The sequence below is a fragment of the Rhipicephalus microplus genome, unplaced genomic scaffold, assembly GCF_043290135.1.
Source record: "Rhipicephalus microplus isolate Deutch F79 unplaced genomic scaffold, USDA_Rmic scaffold_12, whole genome shotgun sequence".
NCBI classification, from domain to species: Eukaryota; Metazoa; Arthropoda; class Arachnida; order Ixodida; family Ixodidae; genus Rhipicephalus; species Rhipicephalus microplus.
This window is the reverse complement of record NW_027464585.1, coordinates 19,925,025-19,952,567: the sequence shown is the minus strand read 5'-3', so window position 1 is coordinate 19,952,567 and position 27,543 is coordinate 19,925,025. Positions and strand designations below refer to the sequence as shown.

Here is a 27,543-nt window from a genome sequence, read left to right as displayed (position 1 = left end):
GGCACTGGTTACAAACTATAACAAATTAAAGGAGTGAATGAACAAAACAATGGCCAAATTCACAGTTTCACGTGCAGACGGAGTTTCACAATGTCACGAAATCTTCAAGGCCGAATGAGCAGTCCGATGAATTTTATGACAACTCTGGTGGGCGAGGTGGACTGTTGCGTTCTGGCCAACTGAAGCATGATTTGAACGTAGAAATTAGTGATGACACAGCGATTTTCGTCATGAATGAACAAGGGTCGAAGTACTTGTAGCAATTGAAAGTCGGATGTCGTAGACACGAAGTTCTCCTTCGTAGACGCTGCTTTCTGTGTCGTGGCTGAGACAGAACGAGTGCTTGCAGCCTACATGTGCGAGAACCGAAGCTGATGGTATGATGCCTTTGTTCTTTCATTGTACACGTGGTAGCTGCACGTCTCTTTCGTAGCTTTCTGTGGTCTTCTTTCAGTTTGTTGAATCGTAGACACGGCGTTGAGAACTGGTGCAGAAAACTTTGTCGACGTTGCTTTCTGCGAAGATGGCTTAGGCGTCGACTTCGTCTTTGCTTTTTTAATTGATGTTGTCTCTGATGATCTTTCAGCCACAAGTGTATTCGTGAGGAGGTTTCACTTGATCGTTGTTCTTGTTCGAGTAGCCTTTGCAGTTCTTGGAGTTCGTGGAGTTGCCTTTGTTGAAATTGCTCGTCTTCTTGTGAAAGTTCGTCAGATGGGCCTCTTTCAGGAACATGAGTCTGCTTTTCTTTAGATGGTGATGTGATCAGTAGATTGTTGGTAGTCGACACTGTACTGCTAGGCTTGTCCTGCGATGAAAGCAGCGTGACAGGCTGATGAGAACGCTCCCAAGATGGTTGTGAGTCATCCTTGATTGTAAATGCTTCTGTCAGTTGACAACGCGCCAGCGTTGGTGGATTCAAAATTCCTGCAGTGCTTTGACTCACATGTGTGTTGTCACTTGACGATGAGAGCACAACAGACATGGCTTCAGGTGGTTCTGATGGCGTATGTTTTTCTTTTTGTAGCGTAGTTAGGCTGACAATGTCTGTCGAACGACCCTGGTCCGGAGCGTCAGGGTAGGGACTGGTATTGTGAGGATTCACTAGCTCGTCACGCGTGAATTCCGTCGCACGCTCGAAACCGTCTGGGCATTGTGTGTGACACGAAGCATCAAGTAATTCAGGTGGTTCAGTAAAATGTGAAGTGTTGCGGTGCAGTGAACACGTTGAAAATGCCGATTTCATTGTTCTTGGGAAAGCCGGCTTTAGGTTTAGTCTTTTGCCGAAATGGTCTAAATTCCTTTCGGTATACGGAGGCTTTACTTTGTCTGTTGCGACGTGCAAGTTACCAGTCGGAGTTCGATTGCGTGACGTTTTTTCGGAAGAGTCATATGATGGTACAATGGTGGTATATTTTCTCTGAGGTCTCGTTTGGAAAATAGGCTTACTGCAGGAAGACTTCGCGTAACTGTGATGGGTCAGTTGAAAAGCCTTCCGCAGATGAGGTATGAACAGGTCTTCATCGTATTCTTTGAAACGAATGATCATTTATTCTTTGACCTTTTTCCAAGACTCATCGTTTTCGAAGATGTGGGTGAGGTAAAATTTGAATGCCTCACCTGAGATGTAGTCAGTAAAGTTGATGACCATCTCCCGTTCCGACCATGATGCAGCGGTAGCGTGGAGGTCGAACAGCTCGAACCAGTCTTGTACGGGTCCATCGTCCGCTCCTCCGGTGTACTTGGGGATGGGAAGGTCAGTAGATGCTTCTGACATGATGCTGGTCGATGCGTAATGCTAGGTGCTTGCACGGTTGTCCATGTGTGGTCAGGGTGTCTTGCGTAGAACTGCGTCGATGCTGAACGACTGATGAAGGGGCAGGCAGGTCTCCATCCTGTCGACTCGTGTGACGCTACGATGAATGGGAGACGTGGCCTGGCTCATACCTCATGTTTATTCTGCTGTCACTTCTTCCTTCTCGGCTTCTACCAATCATCGCTTCATACGTCACATATATATATATATATATAATGAGATCTAACAGATAATAATGCCAAGGAATGTATAGGGGAACTTATTAGAACCAATGTAAATGAGAAGAAAGAAAGGTGGGTGAAGAAATAACTTTCCGTAAGCAGGACACTCCCACATTTAAATTCACATATAAACGTAATAAAGTGGCTGAAGGGATAGTCGCCGTGATAGCTCAGTGGCTAGAGCATCTAACGCGTTATTCGAAGGTCGTAGGTTCGGTTCCTGCTCAGGGCAAGTTATTTCTTCACCCACCTTTCTTTCTTCTTATTACATTTCATTGGTTCTAATAAATTCTCCTATACATTTCTTGGCATTATTGTCTGTTAGATCTCATTATTATTTTGTCAAAACACGGAAAAACGCGCCCTTAGGTATACACCATTTTCTCTTATATATATATATATATATATATATATATATATATATATATATGCGTAAGCACAAAAATAAAGTACAAATTTCACACCATCCTCCCAAAGAGAGCCCTGAAGAAATGCGAAACATTAGCGTTGCGCACGGGTGGCTTCACGGGTTGAACGGCGCAAACACGGGTGCTGTGGTGAGCGCGTAGGTTTCAATTTGGTGGCTGGCGTAGGTCTTGTCCTTTCTTCAGGGTGGACACGGGCGCTGGACCGGAGCTGACGCGCATCTTGCTTGACTACAGCGGCCTTGGGGTCGGGAAGTGCACGCTGGGGGATTCCTGCAGGCATTCGACGTCGAAGTTCGCAAAGAACAGATCGATGCACGTTCCCCATATCATCGTGATTAGTTTCCACATGAGCCGACGAGTCCGCGGTGTAGCAAGCTGCAGTCGTGGCAGTGAAGCGAGTCGGCTAGCGAAAGATGTTGCGGGTGAATGGACGAGGCGAGAGCTCCTGGTGTGGCGGCGAGCGCATGGCAAGCGAAAGAGGGTGACGTCAGCGCCCACTGTGAGGGGAGCGTGACGTCAACACGCAGCTGCGGCGCGACCTACTTCACATCGTTCCAACGCCTTTGGTGAGGACAGCGCATTACGGCGCACTCGTACGGATGCACGTACGTACGGCGTTACAAAAATGAGTCGAAGGGCTGCGTCGAATCTAAAAGACTTCAGCGCGCGGAATCAAACGTCTGAACTTTCGCTCCTAAGCACGCGGAATTAGCCACTGAGTTAGCCACGAAGGAGTACCTCCTTCTACGTTCAAAAAGAGAGCTATTTATATCTCCATTGAGCGCTGGTGACGCTGGTCTTGGGTGAAATAACGTGTTTTCAGCAGTGACAGCGAGATGGCGAAATGAGCGCTCTCGGCGACCAGCTCGTCGCAATGAGCCGATGCTCGCTCATCTCCCACGCGTGTTTTGCCCCGCAGATGGGCAGGCAATTTATCCACGTGATCATCCTGTGGTGGAAAACAATCGTCATATATGGCATATACGCGTCGTTGACGCGTATATGCTTATATACGCGTCAACAGCAGCTGCAGGTGTCAATCTGCTTGATGTTCTCAGCATTGCATTGGAAGGTGTTATCACATTCATTGCTTTGCCCTGTGGCAAAACTGAGACATGTGTTATAATGAGTTTGTGTTTAAAGCCACGAACTCAAAAGGTGGTCAGAAAAGGTACTCAATACGAAAGGCGCACAGGCTACTGCATCTATTCCCTCAAGTCCCCGCAGTGGGTGCAGAGCAAGTTCGAAAAGATTTCATGCACTAAGCGTTTGCACTAGCAACAGGATATCGCAATCACGTTCAACTCGTATATGCGATGTTTTAGGGTCCTCTAGCTTTTCTTTGTTTTATCAGATCTCATCGAGCATTTTATACCACTTGTCATGACACCAGCACTAAACAATGTACGCTTATACAAAGCTATATTATGACAATACTAATTGCTAAGCATTTCTTTGTGAACTTCGGTGACATTGAGCGTATCTATCTATCTATCTATCTATCTATCTATCTACGACTTTCAGCTGTCCTGGCCGTTTCGATATTGGTAACAACAGCAAACTTGGTATCACACAACCTGACTGTATGGCGAGCATATGTGACTAGTCATAAGAATAAAATCATAAAATGTATGTCATGAATGTCACAATTTCCATCTACTGGTCTTGCTGCTCTTGCGGTGGTTTCGTTCACATGACACGATACAAAGCTCGAATGGTATGATGACTGCTTGGCGAAAACAAGCGACAGACACTAATGTGTCAGCGGGCCTGCAGTCGGGCGATGAACAACGTTTATTGTCGTTGAAACGAAGAAGACATAGGCAAGAATGGTGACGTAACAGGTTACGTGATTTTACCGAAATGGTTGGTGACGTCGGAGTGACTCAGCCATGCTACATCTCCCTTTTCTTAGGGAATCAAATAATTACACTGGTCTTTCTGGTTGTGGGTAGCGGCAGGGCTCCCGGCGTGGCCTTGTGCTTCTCCGCAGCTCTTGAGCGGGCTGGGCGTCGTCTAGTAGTTCGAACCCGTCACGAGGTCTTTCTTCGGGATGTGTAGGTGCGTCTCGCAGATGCTCGCGTGTGCGTCTAATTTCCTGGCCCTCTTCCGTCCTCACCACCACGGAGCGCGGCGTCTCAGCTGGCCTTAGAACGACTGCTGGTGTCAAGGTCTTTTCATGGGTATCGTACGTAGTCACCCTCTGGCCAGGTGATAGAGGTGGTAGGTGCCTGGATCGGCGATTGTAGTAGATCCTCTGCTTTGGCGGATTTCGTGGAGACGGTTATGGACGGCTTGGTCGGGCACAGTTTCCGGCAACAGGTGGCTTGTGGGTACGGGCAGCAGGGTCCTCGTCTGCCTTCTCATCAGTCTCTGCACAGGGGATTTCAAAACAGAATCTCGCGGTGTATTACGCCATTCAAGCAGTGCCATGTGGAAATCAGGCGTTCTAAGAGAGCACTTCTTTAATAGCTTTTTTGTTTCTTGCAAGGTCCTCTCTGTCGTACCATTTGAGCGCGGATAATATGAGCTTGCCGTTACGTGGGTAATGCCGAGCACATATAAAAGGTCTTTAAATTCTGTGCTGTTAAATGGCGGCCCATTGTCACTGCATAGTTTAAGCGGTAATCCATGAACCGAAAAAAGTTCTGTGCACCAAGAACTCAGCTGATTAGCAGTGGTATGGCGAAATTCCCTTATTTCAAAAAAGAAGGAATAGAAATTGACAATAATAGCAAACTGTGGGCCCCCGCAAAAGAATAGGTCCATTCCTACAGCTTCCCATGGCAAGTTTGGAACCTCATGGCTCAAAAGCGGCATCTTTGCGTTTCGGGGCTGATGCTTTTGGCACATTTTGGAGTTTCGGCAAAATTGCTCTATGTCGCTTGCCAGGCAGGGCCAGAACATGACGCTTCGTGCCCACGCCTTCATCTTATCGGCTCCGCTCACTGTCCTCGGAAAATGCGACAAAGCATCAGCAAGAAAAAGATCTTTGCCTGGCTTATAAACCAGCTTTATTGGATAGCGCTGCAAGGTCAGCCTCATGCGTTACAAGCGAAGGGGACACTGATGCAGCGGCTTGTTAAGTATTGGTACTAAAGGCCTGTGGTCGGTCTCTACAATCACTTCTGCCTGACTAAGAACATAGTCATGGAACTTCGTGCAACCATGCACTATCGCCAACATTTCCTTCTCAATATTTGCGTAGTTTTGTTTCGCCTCTGTGAGTGACCGGGACGAAAAAGCGATGGGGCGGCCGTCTTGCATGAGAACTGCGCCGACTCCTAATTGGCATGCGTCAACCGAGAGAATGAAAGGCTTTTTAGGGTTGAAGAAAGCCAAAACGGGTGCTTTCGTCAAGGATCGACGCAAGGTCTCAAAACTCTTTTGCTGCACCTCAGTCGAAACTCATGCAATGTCTTTACGCAATAGTGTTCGAAGCGGAGCGGTTACTTGTGATATGTAGGGAATGAATCGGTGCACGAAATTCATCATACCAAGAATTACCTGCAGTTCTTTCTTGTTCGTCGGTTCCGGTATTCCAAGTAAGTCTTGTACCCTCTCCGGATCAAGGCGTAGACCTTCTGTAGTGAGTATGTGTCCCAGATACCGGACCTCCGGCTGCAGAAACGCACTCTTCTTAGGGTTAAGTCAGAGGTTGTGCTGTCGACACCAGGATAACACAAGTTTTAAATTGCAGTCGTGCTCTTCTTTAGCTCTGCCCCATACTAATACGTCATCCATCACAACCGCCACAAAGTACAATCCTTCCAAAACGCGGTGCATTTCTGCTTGGAATACTTCTGGGGCCGAAGCTATTCCGAACGGCATGCGAAGGAACCGATAGCGACCATATGGAGTGCTCATGGTGCAAAGTTTGGAGCTCGACTCGCTAAGCCGAGTTTGCCGAAACCCTGAAGCTGCATCAAGCGTAGAAAAGAATGTTGCTCCGGCAAGCCTAGGAGCGACATCCTCTAACGTTGGCATGGGATAGTTTTCACGGAGTATGGCTTGATTGAGCGATGTTGGATCTAGGCAAATTCGAACTTGGTCTCCTTTAACAACGGTAATCATATGGCTGGACCATTCTGTAGGCTCAGTTACCTTTGTTACGACGCTCTGATCCTCCATACGCTGAAGTTCCGCTCTAGTCTTGTCCTCCAGGGCCACGGGGACTCTTCGAGCTGGTACGACGACACCCACGGCGCCGGGCTTGAGTTTTATTTCGTACTCGTAGTCTTTCAGCTCACCCAGTTCTGTGAAGACATCTGCGAAAGGTTGGGCTGGCTGATAAAGTTGATCGACATCAATGTGCTGTACCCGGCGGATAAATTCAAGGCGTTCGGCTGCTGAACTACTCAGAGTCACTGGTAAACTTTGCTCTATAATGTAGAATGTTTCGTGGATCACCCTCTCATTGGCTGAAAGCCGCAAGTGCACTTTTGGCTTGGCAGTTGTCTTGTGGCCGAAAAATGATGTTAGCACGACCCGGCAAGCCTGCTCTGGTAGATCCGGTAGCTTTGCAACGTTTCTCATTGACATTACGCAACAATTAGCCCCCGTGTCTAATTTGCAAGTCATTGGTTGGCCTTCAATGTCCACCGTCGCGCTCCAGTGGTTTGTGTTGACCGTGCTCACCGCTAATGTTTGCAGAAAAAAGTTGCCGTCTTTTGCGCATAGTTCCCGTAGTTCTTTCTTCTTGCAAGGAACGGTTCGCGAAGGCGTTGCCGATTCGCATGCTCGGGCAAAGTGGTTAAATCATCCGCACCTATTGCATGTTCTACCGGTGGCGGGGCATCTTTCGCCGCGGTGTGCGCGATAGCCGCATCTGCCGCAGGCATCTCCTTTCTTTGCGACTGCGTTAACTGCCGTGTCCTGCACTGTCTCCGCGGCTTCACTGATTTCATGAAACTGCTGTTTCCCTTGCTGTTGCGTGCGACAGATGTGGATAGTCTTCTTGAATGAAGGGTTTTCCGCAATCAGTTTCTGCTGCAGGTTCTTGTCACGAATACCCAGAATAATACGACTGCGCAGCGTCCGGTCTTCCGTGACCTCAAATTCACAGTTTGTGGCTAACATTCGTAGCTCCGTCAGCCACTCATTGAAAGGTTCGCCTTCCCTTTGGTTTCTGGACCCAAATAGAAATTCATGATAGGTCAAGTTCGTTTCTGGCTTGTAGAACTCTTCAAACTTGGCAATTAAGACGTCTACGTAATTTTTGTTCTCTTCAGCCTCGAACGTGAAGGTGCTGTACACCTTCCTTGCCTCTTCGCCGATAATCACTAGCAACGTGGCTGCTTGCACTTCTTTCGCTTGTTTTGTCAACTGGGTAGCAGTGGAAAATAGCGTGAACTCACTCTTCTAAGTTTTCCATGCAAGCCAGGTGTTGCCCGATGTGTCCAGTGGCTTTGGCGGCGGCAAGATTGTTGACGGCAAAATCGCTGGCGGCGTGGCCTTTTCAGCTAGGCACCGCTGCCACCATGAGCGCGGGCCTACAGTCGGGTGATGAACAACGTTTATTGTCGTTGAAACGAAGTAGATATAGGCAAGAATGGTGACGTAACTGGTCACGTGATTTTACCAAAATAGTTGGTGACGTCGGAGTGACTCAGCCATGCTACAACATGAAAATCATCACATGCTTGTTTTGTAACAACATTACTACATGCCACACTTATATTGTGCTCGCGGCCGCTTCGCTAGCTTCGCACATATCAAATTTGGTATTACGGAGTGTGATCGGATGTCGGAGGTATGTAAGTGATAAAAACATGGTAAACATGAGATGATTGTTTTGTAAAAAAAGGACTAGATGCTACGCTCATGATGAACTCGTGGCCATTTTGCTAGCTTCACATGTACCAAATTCAGTATTACGTGACATAATAATCATGACATGCATGTAATGTAAAACATGGCATGCCACAATCATGATACGCTGCGTAAGCGCCACGGTAGGCGGGAGTGTGACTCGAAGCTGGGAGAGCGTGTACTCATGCGTCGTGCACGCTCATCCGCAGGACTATGCCGTATCGCCGCCGCGTTCGTTATAACAAGAGCCCCTTTCTCGCTACAAATACTAAGATCGAACGGTCGTGGTCTCGTAACGGCCAGCGCCACTAACAGACGAGCATGAGAAATTGTATAGGGGGAATAGAGGCAGGTCACTCACATTTGAAAGAAGAGTCAATTCCACTGGAAGATTCAAACACAAAATAAAAATGACATTTTATAGTCTGTCACAGACTTCACCGAACACACTCAGAAATTCATGAAGTGTCTTTCAATTTTGCATCCTCAGTGCTTGGTATTTCGACATGCACTGTCGGCCACAAAAGCTTGCGGGATCTGTAGTTTCTGGTGGAGTGGTAAAAACTGCATTGCTGTGAAACCTACCAAGACGCGGCACGGTGTTGAGGTTATTGAGCCCGGCTTCCGAGAATAGATACAACAGTATCTCATTGTCTAAACGCATTATTGGTAATTGCCGATAATCCTTTACCTACACAAAAACCGTAACGTGATCGTGTAATTACACCTAGTTCTATTGCCCCTAAGACAGTCTTTTCACACTGAGGAGATACAGTTTTTGACAACGTATATGAAGGCATGAATGTTACATGCATCTTTTGAATTCGCTGTGCTTCAAAACTCTCATTTAATAATTTATGTTATTTTGGTCAACAATTCTGTGCGTTCCTATCACGTGTCCAACGAAAATGAATTTGCGACAGGCTTAGAGTGACACAGAATCTCACAGAAAAACCCTGTATGCCTACCTTTCAGAGGTGCTGGTAGATCAGGTGGTCAACTTAGGAAATGCATCCGGAAGCTTACGTCTTAAGCTCTGTACTTAAGAGGTGGCATATTCTTGCAGGGCATTATTATTGCGCTCCACAATATGTTCTAGGTCACTTATTGATATCGAAGGAACTCGGGTAGTGAACAAACTAGTACCAGCAATTAGCACTCTGTTATATGCCCCTTCCTGCATTTACCGGCGCAAGTCACGTACTTGGCCCGATGAATGCCTTTTAACTCAGAACCCACCAGAGCTTCAATCTTACTGATCGAAATTGACTCACCTACGCTGTTAGATTGCTCCTGACACTGTGGTACACGTGTGGAAGCCGCCGCAAAACGAGGAGTTAGCCTTGGTAACATCTGCTGGCTACAAGGCTCTTCTATCAACTTGTTGGTACCTGGACCACATATCGTATGGTTCTGACTGGAAGAAGTACTATGCCTGCGACCCTCACAATTTTTCAGGTTAGTCCACTTTCGCAAATTATTGTTATAAGACGGATTAGCAATAGGAATACACGTAAAATTCTTGACTAGCGACGTGCGAATATCAAAATATTGGATGTGAATGTGGAAAGCAATTCTTGAAAGGTTCCAATGATGTAGAAATTTTTTATGTGCGGAAAAACTGGAGAAGTGTATGGCCATTAGCATTGATGTTGTTGATTTATTTTATTCTCCATGCGCAGTTGATGACGTGTGTCAAGGCGTGTATCCACGACGAGAATGATGAAGGTGCAATTATCAGCAGTTGTGGTATCAGCACTGAAGTCTTTTTATAACTGCTTAAGTTTTATTTCTCCTAAACTTTGGTTGGTTGGAACGATAAAGTGGGCGTACAGGGGTCGGGTAATCGCATAAGGTCTCGTGTAACCTCGGGTCTTTGCGATAATTTTTTCAGTGGCATGGACAATGTTTTGACCTAGGGTCAGATTGGAATGGTGACGAAGATTTTTCGATACGTGGTTTATTATTTGAATTTGTTGAAAAAATTTTTTTTCGCAAACTACAAGATCAACATAGTGAAATGCTTCAGAGAAAGGGGACAAGGCCTTACGTTTACGTATGAAAGTCATGTAAAAGGGGCTATAATTTTTAGATTTCTCTTTTACGTTTTATAATAACCACGTTTGCTGGGAGTTTTCCCCCAGATACAGAAAGCTGTTGCTCAGTCGTTCTTCGAGTCATGTGAAAACTGTAAAATTTGGCACAGATTTGAACACCATTTCTTCTTCAATATCAAAGTCTTGTGCCCACAAAATGTCCTCAAACCTTGTTTCTCAGGCTCGGCGTCCAAAACATGCAGGCTTCCCCACGATGCCATTCTTTCTGCAACGCTAAAAGTTTTGAACAAAGTAAAAACTGTTCAAGTAGGCTAGTGGTGATTTCTCATATATATATATATATATATATATATATATAAGGTGCTTCCCATCTCTTAAAATTGATTGCCGACAAGTTCGACGCAGACGTTAATTTTCCGCCAAAAATAAGCTCGATAGACCATAATTGATAAGTCATCGTCGAGTGTGAATATGTCTTTTACCAGTACGTGCAGATCCAAGTACCGCATGCCGTTTGTCCCTGCATAATTAGTGTTGTCTATTTCATTCCGCTGTCATTAAGTAAGATTTATGTGGAGAAACGGGGTGATGTCTCAACGTACGCCTGTGTGAGCCCCATAGCTTTTTAATGGTGCGTCCTTTTCTCATTTGTCTGCCCACTGTGCCGCTTGCGGTTACACCCGAAAATTTTGCCGCAAGACCATGGTTTCCAGGCACACTGAATCTCGCATAGGAGAAAAGTGAAAGCTTTCGCTATTAGCAAAATGATGGCTTGTGTGTTAGTGCACCGTCAATTTCAATACTGAATCACGAGCTGACGTATTTGAAAAAAAAACTTGAAGCTTTTACACATGCAGTCTTTTGTCACGTGCATAGGCTGCGCGCGCATGTTTTGTTCTCCTTTCGTTGCTGTTCTTTTCCATTTCGCTTTATTATTGCAATCAGCTGTCAGCCAGTGCTCACATTGCTCAGATCTTCTTTCTATTCGTCACTGCGTTTATTATCTATAGACAAGCACAAATATTCAATACACTAGTTATACAAGCGTATCAACATTGAAATATTTACACATTCACACCTAGTAACCTTATCGGCCCAGTCGCCATCTCTAGCGGTGTGGCTGAATGTGACGACAGGTAGTGACGATACCACAGGTTCTTCAGCAGGGTTCACGGGTGGGCGCGAGAAAGTTTCTGAAGCAGAAAACTGTCCGGCGGCTGATCTCGTTCGCGACCCGGAACCGTAGTCTGCACTAGGCACCGGTTGCGCTGCGGGAACACTTGCCTCCACAAACGCTGGCTGCCAAGTTGCAGCGAGAAATGTCGCATCCAAGGGATCGTTATGGAACGACGTTTCACGCCCTGCAGATTGTTGCTCATGGCCATTGACGCCAGGGCGCCGAGCAGTCACCTTGGATAGGTTTGTCGCGTTTCATAGTTTGCGTGAATGAAGGTTGCTGGCCCACACTGCTCAATTACTTTATTTGGTTTCGAGAAAGAGATATCACTTTTGAATGAAACCGATGGTTTCTGCACCCGCACTCTGTCTTTTACTAAACGTATAGCCGCTTTAGCTACTTGCCTCCTGTCTGTGTAGGCTTTCCTGTACTCTTGCCTGCGCATAAATGACGCGTTATATATAAATGACGCGTTACGAGCCATACAGGCTCGTAAAACAGAGTGTCCTGAACTCGCCGCCATGGCCACAGGTGGCGCTTACTAAAATGTCCACGTTTAAATTCACATATAAACCCTATAAAACGGCTGGGGAAGTAGCCGCTGTGATAGCCCAGTGGTAGGGCATTGAACGTGTTATTCGGAGATCGTTCGTTTAATTCCTGCTCATGGGAAGTTAATTTTGACCCACTTTTCTCCTATCCATTGCTTGGCATTATTGTCTGTTAGATCTCATTATATTTTAGCGGGTCTAAGAGAAAAAACACCAAAAACTAGTTTATTATGGACGAACTTGTTCCCTGAAAATTATGGGCAAGAAAAATGAAAAAGTCTGCTAGAGCACTCCAAAACAAAAACTGCTATGCCGCCAACGCGCCTTCTTCTTCTTCACAGCTCAAACACACACTGACTCTTGCCCGTGAACAAGAGGCATAAGTCTAACGGCCACAAGCAGGAGTGCGCACAAGACTGTGGACGCTGATTCTTTATAATATCGAATAGTGTAATTACTCTCTGTGACATTAGTCTCCCTTCGACATACGCATCATCCCTTTGCGCGATGGAGGGAGGCAAACAAAAAAGGAGCTTTTTTATTGCCTCTCATAATAGGGCTTCACGCGAAAGACGTGCACGACTTCTGCGCTGTTTTGCCGCTTTGAACGGATGTGTCCATCGGCAATTACTTTGTAGTTTAGGCCACTGATTCGTCGGAGAACCTTATAGGGGCCAAAGTACCGACAAACAAGCTTTTCTGATAGGCCGCGGCGCGGATTGGTGTTTATATCCGCTCTCGCTCGCCTGGGTTGTACTAGACTTTTCTGCAGCACAGGTTGTAATAGCTTGCGTCCATTTTTTGCTGTTGATGTATTCGGTGTCGTTGTTGTGCCAACTGGCGTGCTTCTTCAGCCCTTTGCAGGAAGTCGTGAACTTCAGATGACTCGTAATTGTCGTTATCTAATGGGAACATGGCATCGAGTGTCGTATTGACAGTGCGACCGTAGACCAGCTGAAATGGGGTGACGCGGATGGTCTCCTGCACGGCCGTATTGTAGGCGAAGGTTGCGTATGGCAAGATTTTGTCCCAAAGTTTATTCCTAATGTCAACGTACATCGACAGCATGTCAGCGATGGTGCGGTTCGAGCGTTATGTCAACGCGCTGGTTTCGGGATCGTATGCAGTGGTCTTCCAATGACTGGTGTTAGTCATTATCATTAAGGTCTGCATCTAATCTGCCGTGAACGCTGCTTCTCCATTGGTAATCACGAGGAGTAAGGCTCCATTGCGAATAACAATACTCTGAATGAAAAACTTCCTGACTTCCGTTGCCAGTTCTCGCTCAAGGCAGCCGGTTTCAGCATATCTTGTCGAATAGTCAGTAGCAACTACTGTCCACCTGGTGCTGACATTGGAAACGGTTTGAAAAAGTTCATTCCAACCAGTTGAAATGGAGTCCTGGGAGGCTCTATAGGCGGGAGAAGGCCAGCCGTCTTGAGGGGTGGTGTTTTGCGCCTTTGACACTCGCGACATGTCTCGACGTGATGCTTCACGGACGCTAGCAACTTGGGTCAGTAATACTTCTGATGAATTTCGGCGAATATTCCACTCGCGCCCAAGTGACCCGCAGACGGTTCATCATGACAGGCTTCTAAGACTTCATGCGTCACGGCTGATGGTACAACGAGTAGGAACGTTTCTTTGTTCTGTTCGAAATTCCCCTTGTAAAGTGCATTATCTCAGAGGCAGAATGGCGATAACCCTCTTTCAAATACGCGAGGAATTTCTTCGTCGTGCCATTCGAGATACTTTATTATTGGGAGCAGTTTCATGCCAGCCTGTTGATGCTCGACAATTTCTGAGGTTTTTATCACACAAAGGAGTGGGAAATACTCTTCTTCTGAAAAAGAAGAACCGACTGGTGAATGTGATAAGCAGTCAGCATCATCATGCTTTCCGCCAGGCCTATATACGATCGTAATGTCATATTCTTCGAGCCTCAGACACCTCGAAAGCCGTCCCGATGGGTCATTTAAACTCGCCAGCCAACAAAGTGAGTCGTGGTCGCGGCCGGCACGGAATGGCCTGCCATAGAGGTATGGCCTGAATTCGCTTACCGCCCATATGATTGCCAAGCACTCTTTTTCGGTTGCAGAGTAGTTTCTTTCCGCTATTGAGGGGGTGCGGCTAGCATATGCTATCACTTTCTCTTTTCTATTTTGCCATTGCACCAGTAACGCACCTAGGCCAAGATTGCTGGCATCTGCTTGAACTTCCGTATCCACGGTTTCGTCGAAGTGGGCCAGGATAGGTGGGGCTTGCAAATGTTTTTTTTTAGTTCGTTGAAAGCACTGTCTTGTCCGGTGCACCAAATAAATGGCACGTTTTCTTTCATTAGTCTTGTCAGGGGTTCGGCAATTTTCATGAAATTTTTCACAAACCACCTGTAATAATAACATCAGCCCCGAAATCAAGTACCCCCTTCTTGTCTTTTGGCTTGGGAATCAGCCTTACGGACAGGTTTGTCCTTGTCCAGGCCAACACCTTGAGCGCTGATTACATGACAGAGAAAACGAAGCTTCTCGAATCCAAACTGGCATTTTGTCCGGTTTAATCGTCAAGCCGGCTGAATGGATAGCCTGAAGTATCAAACGTAGTCGCTCTACATGCTGTTCAAACGTGTACGAGGTAGAGAAACATCCGGCGAAGTCTCTAATGAGGTCTTGAATGATTTTCTTCTCGGCTCATGATAAATTTTGTCTGATTGCAACTCTTTCTGCAACATCGGGCGCAGGTTCCTAAGCCGGTGGCCCTGACACCAAACAACATAGGTCCGAAATGTTTCGGAACCGTGCAGAAAGACGATAGCAGTGTCCTTTGCAACATGCTGAATTTTGTTTCCGAAAATTGTCAGCAATACATCGGCACATCCATCACGTAAATGAGCAATTCCTCGAGCAGCGCAAGTTCCTTTCTTGAGCTGGAGTTCAATGTTTGCATCCGATATAGCTTCAGAATCAACGAATGGCTTATTTCTTACACTGACTATTACGCTCCATCTTGGTGGCACGGTAACACCATAATCTATAACACGTAATACAGTGTACTCTGGCTCATATTTGTCTATGGCCAGTTTCGTCGAAAAAGTGACAATAGAATTCTGCAGGTTAATTGCAGCTCCGTTTGCTAGCAGAAAATCCATTCCGAGTATAAATCTCTAGAGCATTCCGAAGCACGGCAAAGTCAGCAACGTAAGTAGCGCCTTGAATTCCGTATATTGCGGTACATCTTCCCAGAGGTGTAATGAGATGACCCTCAGCTATGATCACTCTCAGCCAGTATTTGAGGTCCACTCCAAGGTGTCAGAACTTTCTTTAAATCCTTTCGGCAGCGTAACTGACAACCAAATGTTCAGCACATGTGTCAACTGAAACGTAAAATTCACGCCCGTCTACGGTAACGTGTAATTTCGAAGAAATGTTGTCTTTACTTAACCTAGTTGTAGCGTTCCGCTCGTCGTTGCTGCACTGAGACACCTTGACGGAGGATTTTCAGTTGGTCGGACATCAGCGCACTTGCCTCCACAGGTCGCTGGTTTCAGTTTTCCTGATGGGAACTCCTTCAACGTTGGTGTGTTGAAGTTGAAGGTGGAGAAGGTGAACTAAATCGTCGAAGGCTTGGTGATCAATAGCGAGCAGGCGCTAGTGATGTAGGCTGATGCTGGAAACTAGCAGTTGGAAACGGACGACCGGAGAAGTAATCTTCGAATTCAACGGGTTTTTCGCCATTTCGGGGGCATGGCGCGTTTGGAGAAAACACATTCATCGATACGGGCACGTTCTGTACAGGTGTCCAGCTTCGCCGCAGTGAAAACAGAGTGGCGTCTGTCGGGTGTGCGCCATACGTCGCTTTTTCATGGCCTCGAATTACCTGCATAATTTGAGCCTCGCGAAGCCGGTCGGTAACCACTGAGAGCTGCAAACGAAGCAGTATGCATGGCGGCTGGTACACAGCATTGGCATAAGTCTCTACGGGGCTTTCCTGCAATTGCTGTTCAAGTCGAACCGGTTGCGCCTCGGGTTTCGCTTGTAGAATGGCGTGGCGAACTTCATCTCTGATCAGGGTAGTGAGAGACAAAACTGGTGTTGCGACTTGTGGAGTCAGCAGCTTCTTGAGTTCTTCCTTCACAATGAATCGCACCATTTCCCTCAATGCTTCGCTGCTGCCCAGGTTTGCTGAGAGGACATCCGCAGGAGCACTAATCGTATCATGATTGTAGTGACGGGAGCACTGCTGCAATTCCCGCTCAATGGAGGTGGCTTCGGTGCGGAATTCAGCAACTGTATGAGGTGGGTTGCGTACCAAACCGGCAAATAACTTTTGTTTGCCCCTCGCGGCAAGTGACGCAGCTTTTTTTGTTCGGTAATGTTCGACACAGCGCGTTTGAAAAGGCGGGACATGTCCTCTAAATTCAAGCCAACGCATTCGTTCATCCATTCATCCATCCATCCATCCATACGTTTGATATCACATATAGACCCAATAAAGTTGCTGGGAGAATAGCCGCCAGGCCAGCTTAGTGGTAGAGCGTCAAACGTGTTATTAGTAGGTCGTAGGTTCAATTTCTGCTCACGGCAACTTATTTTTTCAGCAACTTTTCCTTGTTTTTATTTACTTTGCATTGGTCCTAATAACTTCCCCTGTACATTCCTTGCCATTATTGTCTGTTAGATCTCATTATATTGTTACGTAGTCATTATATTGTCCTGTCGTGAAAACCATCAGTCCCGCAGAATGTACAGGGATCCTTAAGTGGCGGGAAAACGTATGGTTGCGACGCCGTGTTCGTCGGAGACCCTGACGTTGATGCGAAGGGCTAAGCCTTGGTCATTGCTGGAAAACCGATGCGACGTCCGCTTCAGAGCTCCGTTGTCTGATGGTGGCCCAGCACCTCCACTAATATGTTACGGAGTCGGTGACTCCTGTACAAAATGTATTTACAGAGGAAAAGCCACAGACAAGAGTCACAACGGCTGATTGGCAAGCCCGCCCACCTCTCAGCTGATGGTGTTCTTCCTCTTCCTTTACTTCATTTCTGTAACAGTATTGATTCAAAACACAGAAAAACGCTCCCGGTATACACTTCTTTCCCTTATATATATATATATATATATATATATATATATATATATATATATATATATATATATATATATATATATATATATATTTGAGATCTAACAGACAGTAATGCCAAGGATTGTACAGGGGAAGGTATTGAAACCAATGGAATGTAAATAAGAAGAAAGAAAAGTGGATGAAAAAATAACCAGCCTAACGGCTCGTTATTTTTCTCTTCATTCCATTGGTTTTAATAACTTCCCCTGTACATTCCTTGGCATTACTGTCGGTTAGATCTCATTATTATTGTGTTAAAACACGGAAAAACGAGCCCTTAGGTATGCACTTCTTTCCCTTATTTTTTTGAACGAGGGTCTCGTACTGGCAGACTTGTTGTGTTTAGGTTGTATACGAGGGACTATTAATCAGCTCCCCGCACATAATAGGTTCACGTGCTACGTGACGCCAACATGCGCATAAAAGTGTGTTTTCACACTCGTCGCTTGGCTTATAGATGGTGCTGACTGTCACTCCTACTTCTAAATTCACATATAAACCCAAAAAAGTGGATAAGGGAAGGCCGCTGTGGTAGCTCAGTGGTTAGAGCATCTAACGTGTTATTCGAAGGTCGTAGGTCGTTTCCTGCCCACGGCTGGTTATTTTTTCATCCACTTTTCTTTCTTCTTATTTACATTCCATTCGTTTCCATAACTTCCCCTGTACATTCCTTGGCATTACTGTCTGTTAGATCTCAACAATATTTTGTCAAAACACGGAAAAACGAGCCCTTAGGTATACACTTCTTTCCCTTATCTCTCTCTCTCTCTCTCTCTCTCTCTCTCTATATATATATATATATATATATATATATATATATATATATATATATATATATATCAGCAAGCATGCAGGCGACCAGATGTGATTTTTTGAGACAGAGGTAGTGATGGGTCTATAACGAACGATATAAGATAAAAAGCACACTAACATGTCAATCGCTTTGTTTCAGTTATGTAGTGAAATACCGCAGAGGAGACCTTGATGTGGCTATAACCTAATTTACTGCTATCAAACGATAAAAAACTGCCACATTTATTCCTAATCCTAATGTTTGAAATGGAGTTATCTGGTATCTTTTCCGCTGATAAGAATATCGGCGACAGAATAAAAAGAAATAATGTAGTGTTTCCATTTCTTTGCAAACCTGACATAACAGTGACGCCTTCAGACGAAGTTATCGTATATAATTATTTGGTTGTGGAATTCTAAAACGCAATTCAATATAAGCAACTTCTAAATGCCGTGTAGCACACCACTGTCTATTCCAGCAGCATCTTAGATGCTCAAAATCTGGAAATTTGTTCAGTGTGAAGGAGTTGCTTTTATTATGCAAACCAAGATCTCTAAACTTTATTGCTGTCCTGTAAGCCCTATCGGGCGAAATCCGGATAAGGAGACCAATAAAAGATGCTGTGGCTAGTGCATCCGCTATCTCATTGACATATACGTCACGACGGCCTGGTAACATTAACAACTGGAGTTTTCGTAAGTTTGTTGGTATGAGTTGTCGAAACATATGCACAAGTGTGAAGTTGGCTCCCGAAAACACAGCAGCACATACTGAAAAAGAAGCTGTCATTACGACTGTTTCTGATTCGCTAGAAGGAATTTTCCGCAGTGCCAGTACAATAGCAAATTATTCTGCTCCGAATATTGGTTTGTAATCTGGAAGCCTAACCGAAAAAGACCAGTCGAAGAAACGAGAAAAGATACTTTCCCTAGCTTATTCATTTGATACGGATGCATCAGCCGCCGTTATGTTCCTCATGTTCGCGTGTACCAAGTAATCTTGTTGCCAATCATTTAAATATTGCAATGGCATTTGCTTCTCCTTAAAGAGGTAAATGTTCCCAAATTTTCTTCAAAGGTCTAAATAAATTTCCTTGTTGAGGAAATATGTTTAATTTTGACGTTCAGTGGTTGTGGCAGTGCTTTAACGAATATGATCTGAAGGATGTGGAATCGCGACCATGCTGTTTCAACAAATAAGCTTGGCTAAAAGCATAATATGATTCTCAATAGGGCGAAGTGTATAGTTTTAAAAATGTTTCAATAGTAAATGTTTTGAATCAACTTAGCAATGAAGGTAGACGAGCGTTCTTGAAGAGCAAAATGTTAGCAACAAAATTTGGGCAGTTCAAGGCACATTCGTAAAGCTTCGCTTTGTAACAGTGTTAGTGATCTCATTTTTTAGGTCGCAATTCCAAAAAATAATGCACAGACGAATTCCATGATAGGACGCATGTACATTTTATAGATCATTACCAATGTATTTATTCGCAACCCCGTTTTTCTATTACTGAGCTTGCGCAACCACCCCACGGCTCGTGTTGCCTTGGACCCAATTCGGTCAATGTGACTTTTCTGATTTAACGAACTGTTGTATCTGATGCCTAAGTCTTTGAGTGAATCCACCTGGCAAATCAGCTTTGTATCATTCATGAGGGAGCTGTTCACAGGATCCTTGGACGAGAACGGTAGAAGTGCGTTTTTGTTTACGGTTAAAAACATTTGAATCTTTTCAAGCCGTTCCTCCATCAGTTTTAGGTAATTCTGTAATGTCGGATGAAGTAATTTCAGATCACTATTTCTCGCAAAAAAAGCGTTTTAATGTGCATACAAATATAAACAATTATTGTATGTGTTCGAATCGAGCTGAAAAAGATGATAAACAACACCGGCGAGAGCACTGCTCCCTGTGGTACACCACGGTATTGCTGATTTTGCCACGTTCCTTTCTCATGCTTTGTTATGGCCCCGTTACACCACGTTTAGCGCAAAACCACGCCTACGATCTTCGAGAAGGTTCGAGGCTATAGTAGACTGTTTTGTTAAGATTACGTCCACTTCATGCACATTACAGATTTTTCCGGAACTTATGTCGCCGCTAGCGATAACACTAGAATATTTGATGGTAAGGGTATCAGTGCCGAAGCGCATCGCCGCTTTTCAGTTGATCGACGGCCGACGCTCTGTTAGCCGTTATCAGTGCCAGTGTCCTGCTGTAATCTGAGTTTCGTTTTGCGTGGCCCCAAGTTCGGCCCGAATAAACAGTTTCATTTTCTACTTGAAGCCTGCTCTTTTTATTAACATCACGACACCGTGACAATATTTGTTGAAAAAACAACCCCTTTGAAAGCAACACAACTCTCTCTCCTTTAAAACTCTGTTACCCATGCTGTCAAGTAGTTTGGTAAGCGATATAATGCAATATGCTGTATTAGTATTTTATTCTGCAATTTGTCATACGCCTTGGCAAGATCTAGAGTAACTAATGCACCATCCTGTCTTCTACGCTGAAAACTGTATACGTCTCTCCAAATCCACGTGCGCCCATCAGATTGAACATCCCGATCATAAGCTAATTTGACTAGGGCTCAGTATTGACTTCTCTCAATGTATTTCTTCATACGTGCATTCAATACCCTTTCAATTTTTTAACGAAACTAGTTGTAATAGAAATGAGTCCTACATTGCCAAGGGTAAACCCAAGACCCTGTCTTTTAAGTATCGGAATTATTTTCGAAAGTTTCCCATGTGCAAGTATCCCAGAATTTTCCAAACCGTAAACAATGATATTACGGACTTCATGTGGCGAAATGTCGTATAGTACTTTTATCATTGCTGAAGTTACCCAATCTGGTTCAGGTGCTGCAGGAGGTCAGTGCCTCACTACAATGGCTAGTTCGGGTAATTTCATTTCATTGAACCCCTCACCTGCAATTGGCTTTGCTATGTGTTTTTACAATATTGATCTGAATCTATCTCCTAATCTTTTAGCACCATTTTCTAATATTTTGATACGTTCGCGAGATGATAAAACCGAGAATCAATATTGTCTAATGTGATACTATTTTTCGGAACGCAAAATCTAAAAATTATTTTCTATTGTTTGATTTTGAAGGATATATGGATTTGTTACTATCATAGTCATCTTTTGCTTTGCGTACTGTACGTTAAAAAATGGGAGACCCTTAAGCTTCGTCTTTAAGGGTTGAACAAGATAGCGAAGCCTGGCCCCTAGTTTGCCCATCAACCGCTAAATGCATACCTAATAATATGTTTTGTTACACACACACACAGAGACACACACATACACACAACACACACACACACACACACACAGTATATTGTGCCAGCGCGTACGCAGAAATGGTACATACAAGTTTTCAATCTTAAGCAAGAAGAGTGGCATAGCCTCCAAGAATCTAAGATCCACGCCACGCGCTTGCCATCTAGCAGGGCACGGCCATCTGGATCGGTGGGCGCGCCAATCCAGGCGGGCGTAAAGAGTCTCAGAATGTGTCACAGATAGCAGCACATTATCTATAATTTGCTATTCGCTCGATCAACGCCTCCGGAAAGGCATGATATGTTTTCCTCTAGATGGCGTCCCAAACGCGCCTACAAATCACGCCGAATGGGTTCGTTTTCGTCGTAACACCTGTCGAACTAAATGCGTAAAGGAGACTCCTTCCACTACATCACGTTTATGTAGTGTTTTTTCTCGACACACCAGCAAGTAACGCCGTAGCTTTGTGGTAGGACACCCGATTCCCACGCGGACGACCCGGGTTTGGTCCTCAAGAGATCGAAAGTTTTATTATTCATTCGATTTGATTCTTTCTCACTTTTTCGAACAAGGACTGTTTTTCGCTCACAAGCAACAGTCCAACGGTGCTCACGTCGACGGCGGCGTTTCCGCGACACGACCTTTCTAACTTTATGGCGTTAGAATCGGTTGCAATGTATGTAGAGACAGAAGTTTTTTGAGCATTGGTTAAGAATAGGTTCCTTCACGCTGCTTTTCGTTGTCTATACCTTCTTACACATTCAGCGTTCCACCATGAGCTAAACGATCGTCCTGTGACCGAGATGATAGTAAAATTTGACTTTTTTATAGCTTTTTTCAATACCACACACACACCTATAGCTCCAATGTCTTCCTGTATGTCCTTGCGAAGAATCAATGGAGACTTGAAGTCTTTTTGTTAATGTGTCGTAGTTTAAAATAGGCACATTTCGTCAGTAAAATATCCTGGGGAAGTTAACATTAAAACTAATAGGAAGGTGGTCAGTGTTCATTGCGTAATCTGAAGTTTTCCACGAGGATGTTCTCAGGAACGAGCTGAAGAAAGTCGGATATATAATGGGGTAAAATTGTCCTCTAACAAACTGAACAGTGGGGGAATATGCAGAAGATAATTTAATATCAACACTCTATTCCCACAAGCACCTTCCACTTACATCTGTCTTCAAACCACAAGACAGGTGGCGTGAATCGAACTCACCAGTCATTATTACATCCTTCCTGCAACAAGCTAACATCACATCTAAGCATCTTGTGTCCTGTACTCCTGGCGGAAAGTATGCATTGAGAGACGAAAAAGGGGAGCAGCCTAGCAGAGTAATGTCTAATGGCATAAGTTCATAGTTAGCATTCATGCAAAGGTAGTTATTGTTTGCTCGATGACTAAAATTTGTTGATATAAAAACGGCAAGTCCACCACGTCGGCTAGGTCTATATAAACGAAATAAGTGATAATTTTTAAGTAAACGTTTTGTTCATATGTAAGCCAGGTTTATTGTACCATAAGAATATCTGGGGAAATTGGCGAAGCAATATTTATTCAGTCTGTATGAGCCGACCCTGATGATTGATGTTTCCACTGTAGTTTTTAGAGAGCCTATTTCGACACTATGAACCCATGGCAGAGACTGTTTCATCAAAATATCTTTCTTCAAAAAGTCGTTTTGGAGAGGTTCTTAGAGAAGTCTTTCCTTGACAAGTACTTTTTAGATTTTGACTTCTGTGCAGACTTTTACGAGAGGAGAGATCTGGCACGCTTCAAGGAATTTTGAGATTCCACGTCCATATCTGTGAGTTCATAAGAATAATCTGGTATAAGTTCTGGATCTTCCCGCATTACCTCTTTGGGGAGTCCTGCTTAAGAACCCCCAAACAAATAACGCACATCGATGTGCATCGTGCAGGAGCTATCGGGCTTTCTAACCCTGAACGCCTTGAAACCTCAAAATACTGGGAAGTTTGATTTTTTATAGACACTGAAGCAAAAATTTGTGTCAACTGAGATGTTACCAATTTTGCCAGGGCTCCAATGAGATTGTTGGCAAGAGGCTTCGTTCCCTGTTCCATTGCCTCCTCTATGGCCTCTGCTATAGTTTTTGCTAAATGTGCATTTGTAGCACCTGTATGTCGCGTTGTTACGCTTGCGTAGCCTTTCGAGCGTTCTTGTAATTAGGTCACAGCTTCCCTCCGGCAGCAACGCCTACGTACCACAATTTCCAATAGCCTAACTTCTCGTTCTTTTGCCTCACGAACTATAGTGTCTGCAGGATGCGCTTCGGGACAAAAACAGCAATTCGCTTCCGCAGAGTTACACTTACGGTTGTCATGATTTTCTCCACATAGTCGACATCTAGCAATTGACCTGCACGCTTTTGCGCTGTGGCTATATCTCCAACAATTCAAGCACTGCAGTTGCTTAGGGGCTAGAGGCTCTACCATATAGATAAAAGTTCCCACAAAAGTTACTATGACTGACGCGGGTGGCGATTTCTTGTTGTCCACCAGACGTCTGCACCGGTATACTGGAGCTGCACCTGCTACCAAAAATAATTCCAGAATTTCTGCAGGGATCAGGCTATACATCATTGACTATGCCTTTCGAACGTGCAAGATGCGCTGGAATAAAAGGACTCACCAAAGGTGCGGGAAACTCGGAACAAATCAGAAGCTCTCGGACGCACTCCTGATCGGCAGAGTAGCACAAAATACCAGCACGACCGAAATGCTGGACCTCGTTGAGCTTTTGAAATTGCGATGTGGCTTTCCCAAGCTCTATTTTAATCACCTTCAGATTCTTCATAGGTATCGTACCGCCATTGGTCAGTACCAGTGCCACGGGGACTTCGATAACCCCCTGCAGAGAAAAGAATCAATCAACCAGTCCTTGGCAGGTATAGAATCTAGCCAAAGGAGACAGGCAAGCAGGCAAAGAACTTTATTTGATCCGGAGGCGATGCTCACTCTCTCTTAGGGGGTGACCTCGGCGAGCCGCACCCTCGACGGGACGGGGAGATGCATCTCCTCGGCCATGTCATGGGCTCTTTGGATAGCCCATAGTTGGTCTCCTTCTCGTTGCTTGTGAGAAGAGATCACCAGTCCTCCTTCGTTGAGGGAGACGTGGAGCTCTAGCGCCAGACAAAAAAATTGCCACAGAATTGGTTGCAAAGTGCAAGGAGGGTTATCACAGAGAGGGCAGCCTGGCTGTACACTGTCCATTTATTTACAACACTCGAGTGGAGGAACGTATGCCTCAGTCTGCAGTTGACGTAACGTGATAGACTGAGCTCTGTTTAAAGTTGGATGCGGGGAGGGGGGGGACCTCCACTGTTCCAATCGATAGTGCTTAAAAATTTCTTGAAAAGTTAGGAGTGCATTTCGGTAGTACCAAAGCGTGTCGTCAGCCTCCGAGTGGTTCGTCCCGGCGAGCAATGTTAGACCTCATGCCCGGGAGTGCACCAACTCATTGGCATTAAGGATGGTTCCACGAACATATCGGCCAACGTGTGCTGGGAACCAGGTAAGGTGCTTTTGTCTGGAAAACTAGCAGCAGAGGTAACTCGAGCAGCTTCATTGCATACCGAACTCGTCATGAAGGCTTGGAGGTTGCTCGCGAGTCTGTGTAGATAGCTGTGCTCTTCGTGGTAGCGAGAGCAAGTGCTACCGCAACCTGTTATGCGCTATCGGTGTTCACGTGTAACAAAATCAGTGACGACAAATGGTCCCCTTTAAGTGCGGTAACAACCGACACAAAGTAATCCGAGTTTCTATATTGCGTTGCATATACGAAGGCCACGTGATCCTTCATAGAAGCGGCATTACTGAGTAGGGCTCATGCGCGTTCCTGCCTTCTCCCCACATTATGCGTGAGGTGCATGTTTCGTGGTTTCGAGGATACTGTGAATTTAACGCGTAACCTCTCGGGGAGCTGGCACTACCATTGTTGGGTAGCGGGAGAGAAAGCGCGCCGATGGTCGCCGCCCAGCCTCAGTGGAAGACAGCCTTACAAGCGGGGATAATTTTTGTGCTTCGAAGATTTCGTTCAAGGTTTTGTGTATACCAAGCTCATTTAGCTTTAGCATGCGGGTGTTACTTGGTAACCTAAGGACCTGTTTATCACACCGACGAATGATTACGTCCAGACGCTTTTTGTCTCTTTTCTACCAAAGGTGGGTGGGGGAAACGTAGTTTATGTGACTCATAAGAAACGCGTAGAAAAGTCTTCGGATATTCTCCTCAGACTGTCCGCTACGTTTGTTGGCCACTCTATTGGTGCGTTTTGCTATGGCTTCGGCTTTTTCAGAATGCGTGGCACGCTGGCAGCGTTACCACCATTGGCTCTTATTATCATGCCTAAAATTCATATTATCCCTACCGTTGGAATAGGTGAATCATCTGCCATATGAAGGTTGATTTCGGAGTAAATGTCTTTACGTGCCTTGTATTTGAAGGGTAAAGTAATAACTGCGATTTTTCTGCCGATAGGGAGCGACTAGCCTTCCGTAGAAACGCTTGTACCGTGTTAACTTCTTCTTGCAATCTTTCTTCAATGTTTCTGTCATTGTCCCCCGTGCTCCAGATTGTAATGTCATTGGCATAGAAAAAATAGCCGATGCCAGAATTTTGTGAAAGTTTACGCGAAAGTGCACGCATGGATAGATTGAATAAGAACGGAGAGATTACAGCCAATTGGGATGTGCCTCTCGGCTCTAGGTTGAATTGCTGTGAGCCCAATGAGCCTTGCTGTAAGGTAACTTTTCTGTCGCGAAGAAACGAGCTGACATAGTGGTTGAATAAAAGTCTATATCTTCTACTAGTAGTTATAAAGCGTGCTCTTAGTCCTTCCTCCTTAGTGGAGACAAGAATGTCTGAGGGCTTTACTCGGTTGAACGCTTTCTCAAGATCGAGTGCTAAGACGACTCTCCTGTCTCTCAAGACTTCGTGCAGAACCTCCTGTTTTGGCATCATACTACGTTCTGTGTGGGCATAGGCGAACGGAGGCTGATTTGGTTGAATGGTAGTTTTTGTCCCTCCTCGAAGAATTCGGTGACTCGTTTAAATATGACATGCTCAGCCACTTTACCCACAAAGAACATTGTGAAACGGGGCGAAGTGAGCTTACGGCTAGGCGTTTTCCCGGCTTGGGGATTAGTATGACGGACGTGTCCCGCCACTCAGGGGACACGTGGCCTGTTTCTCAGATTTTGTAATATGTTCCGTGAAGTGTTCGATGTCCGCTTCTTCAAAATTATTAAGAAGTTTTTTCTGTATGCCATCGGGGCCCGGATCAAACGGCAATTGAGGTCAGTTAGGACTGCCCTTATCTCGGCGCTCGAGAAGGGGCCTCCGAGAGGATCCTCCTCCATCGCGTCCAGGGTGGGCTAATAGTTGGCAGGCGAGGTAGGGTCGATGCGCAAGCAACGTGCTGCTAGTTCATCAACGATCTGAGGCTCTGTCCTACCCAAGGATTTGAGTTTGTGTATCACTCTGTCTATAGGGAGCTGTTGAGACGCTTAGGATTGCTTGTCACCTAGTAGTTGTTTTAACAGCTCTCATTTGGCCCTGTTTCTCGATTGGCCGTCTACGAAGTTGCACGCATCGTCACACTGCTGACACTCAAAGGTGCGGCATTGGTCCTCGATTTGCTGGTTGAGATCAGCTAACTTTTTGCGAAGATTACGGTAAAGGTTTTTTGTGTGCCATCTCGCGTGAAGTGCATTTTTAGCCTCGAGGAGGTGAGCGAGCCGGCTGTTTATACGCTCAACCACTCGATCTGTTGCAACGTCTGTAGTCGACTTAGCAACGTCCTGTTTAAGTCGAGTAAAGACTTCTGCTAGTGTGTCATAATGGTTACCATCTTTTTTTCTCGGTTCTCGAAGGTGGTCTCAGTCCGTAATGCGGTAGTTCCTGATTGTGTTCATAAACGCGTTAATTACTGTTTCAATAACGTAATGATCACTGCCGATGTTCTCATGCAGGTTCGTCCACGTAGGTTGACCTTCATTGCGAACCATCCTAAATCAGGTGCGGTGTCAGCGGTAATCGAGTTGGCCATTCGGGTGGGAAAGTTAGGATCCGTTAAGAGTGTGAGTCTGCTTGTTATCATTTGCGAAACCAACGCAGTACCTTTACGAGAGGAGCATCTGTACCCGAAGTCTTGATGCTGAGCGTCAAAGTTCACTGCAATGATGAGCATTCAATCCCTTGCCATTTCGCTCACTCTTTGAAAAAGAAATGAAAAAGTATTCAAATTATTCTTGGGTGTGCTGTACAA

At 45.2% G+C, this 27,543-nt stretch overlaps 1 protein-coding gene across 5 annotated transcripts in view; it reads left to right on the top strand.

Annotated features, from left to right (window-relative positions):
* The window catches only part of LOC119167801 (beta-hexosaminidase subunit alpha), a 608,225-nt gene that overhangs the window by 449,228 nt on the left and 131,454 nt on the right, over positions 1–27,543 (top strand). For all 5 annotated transcript variants that reach the window (XM_075882394.1, XM_075882390.1, XM_075882391.1 and 2 more), the window contains exon 11: positions 9,560–9,731. In XM_075882394.1, the coding sequence (XP_075738509.1) occupies positions 9,560–9,731 (172 nt within the window). The remainder of the gene's footprint in view (positions 1–9,559; positions 9,732–27,543) is intronic.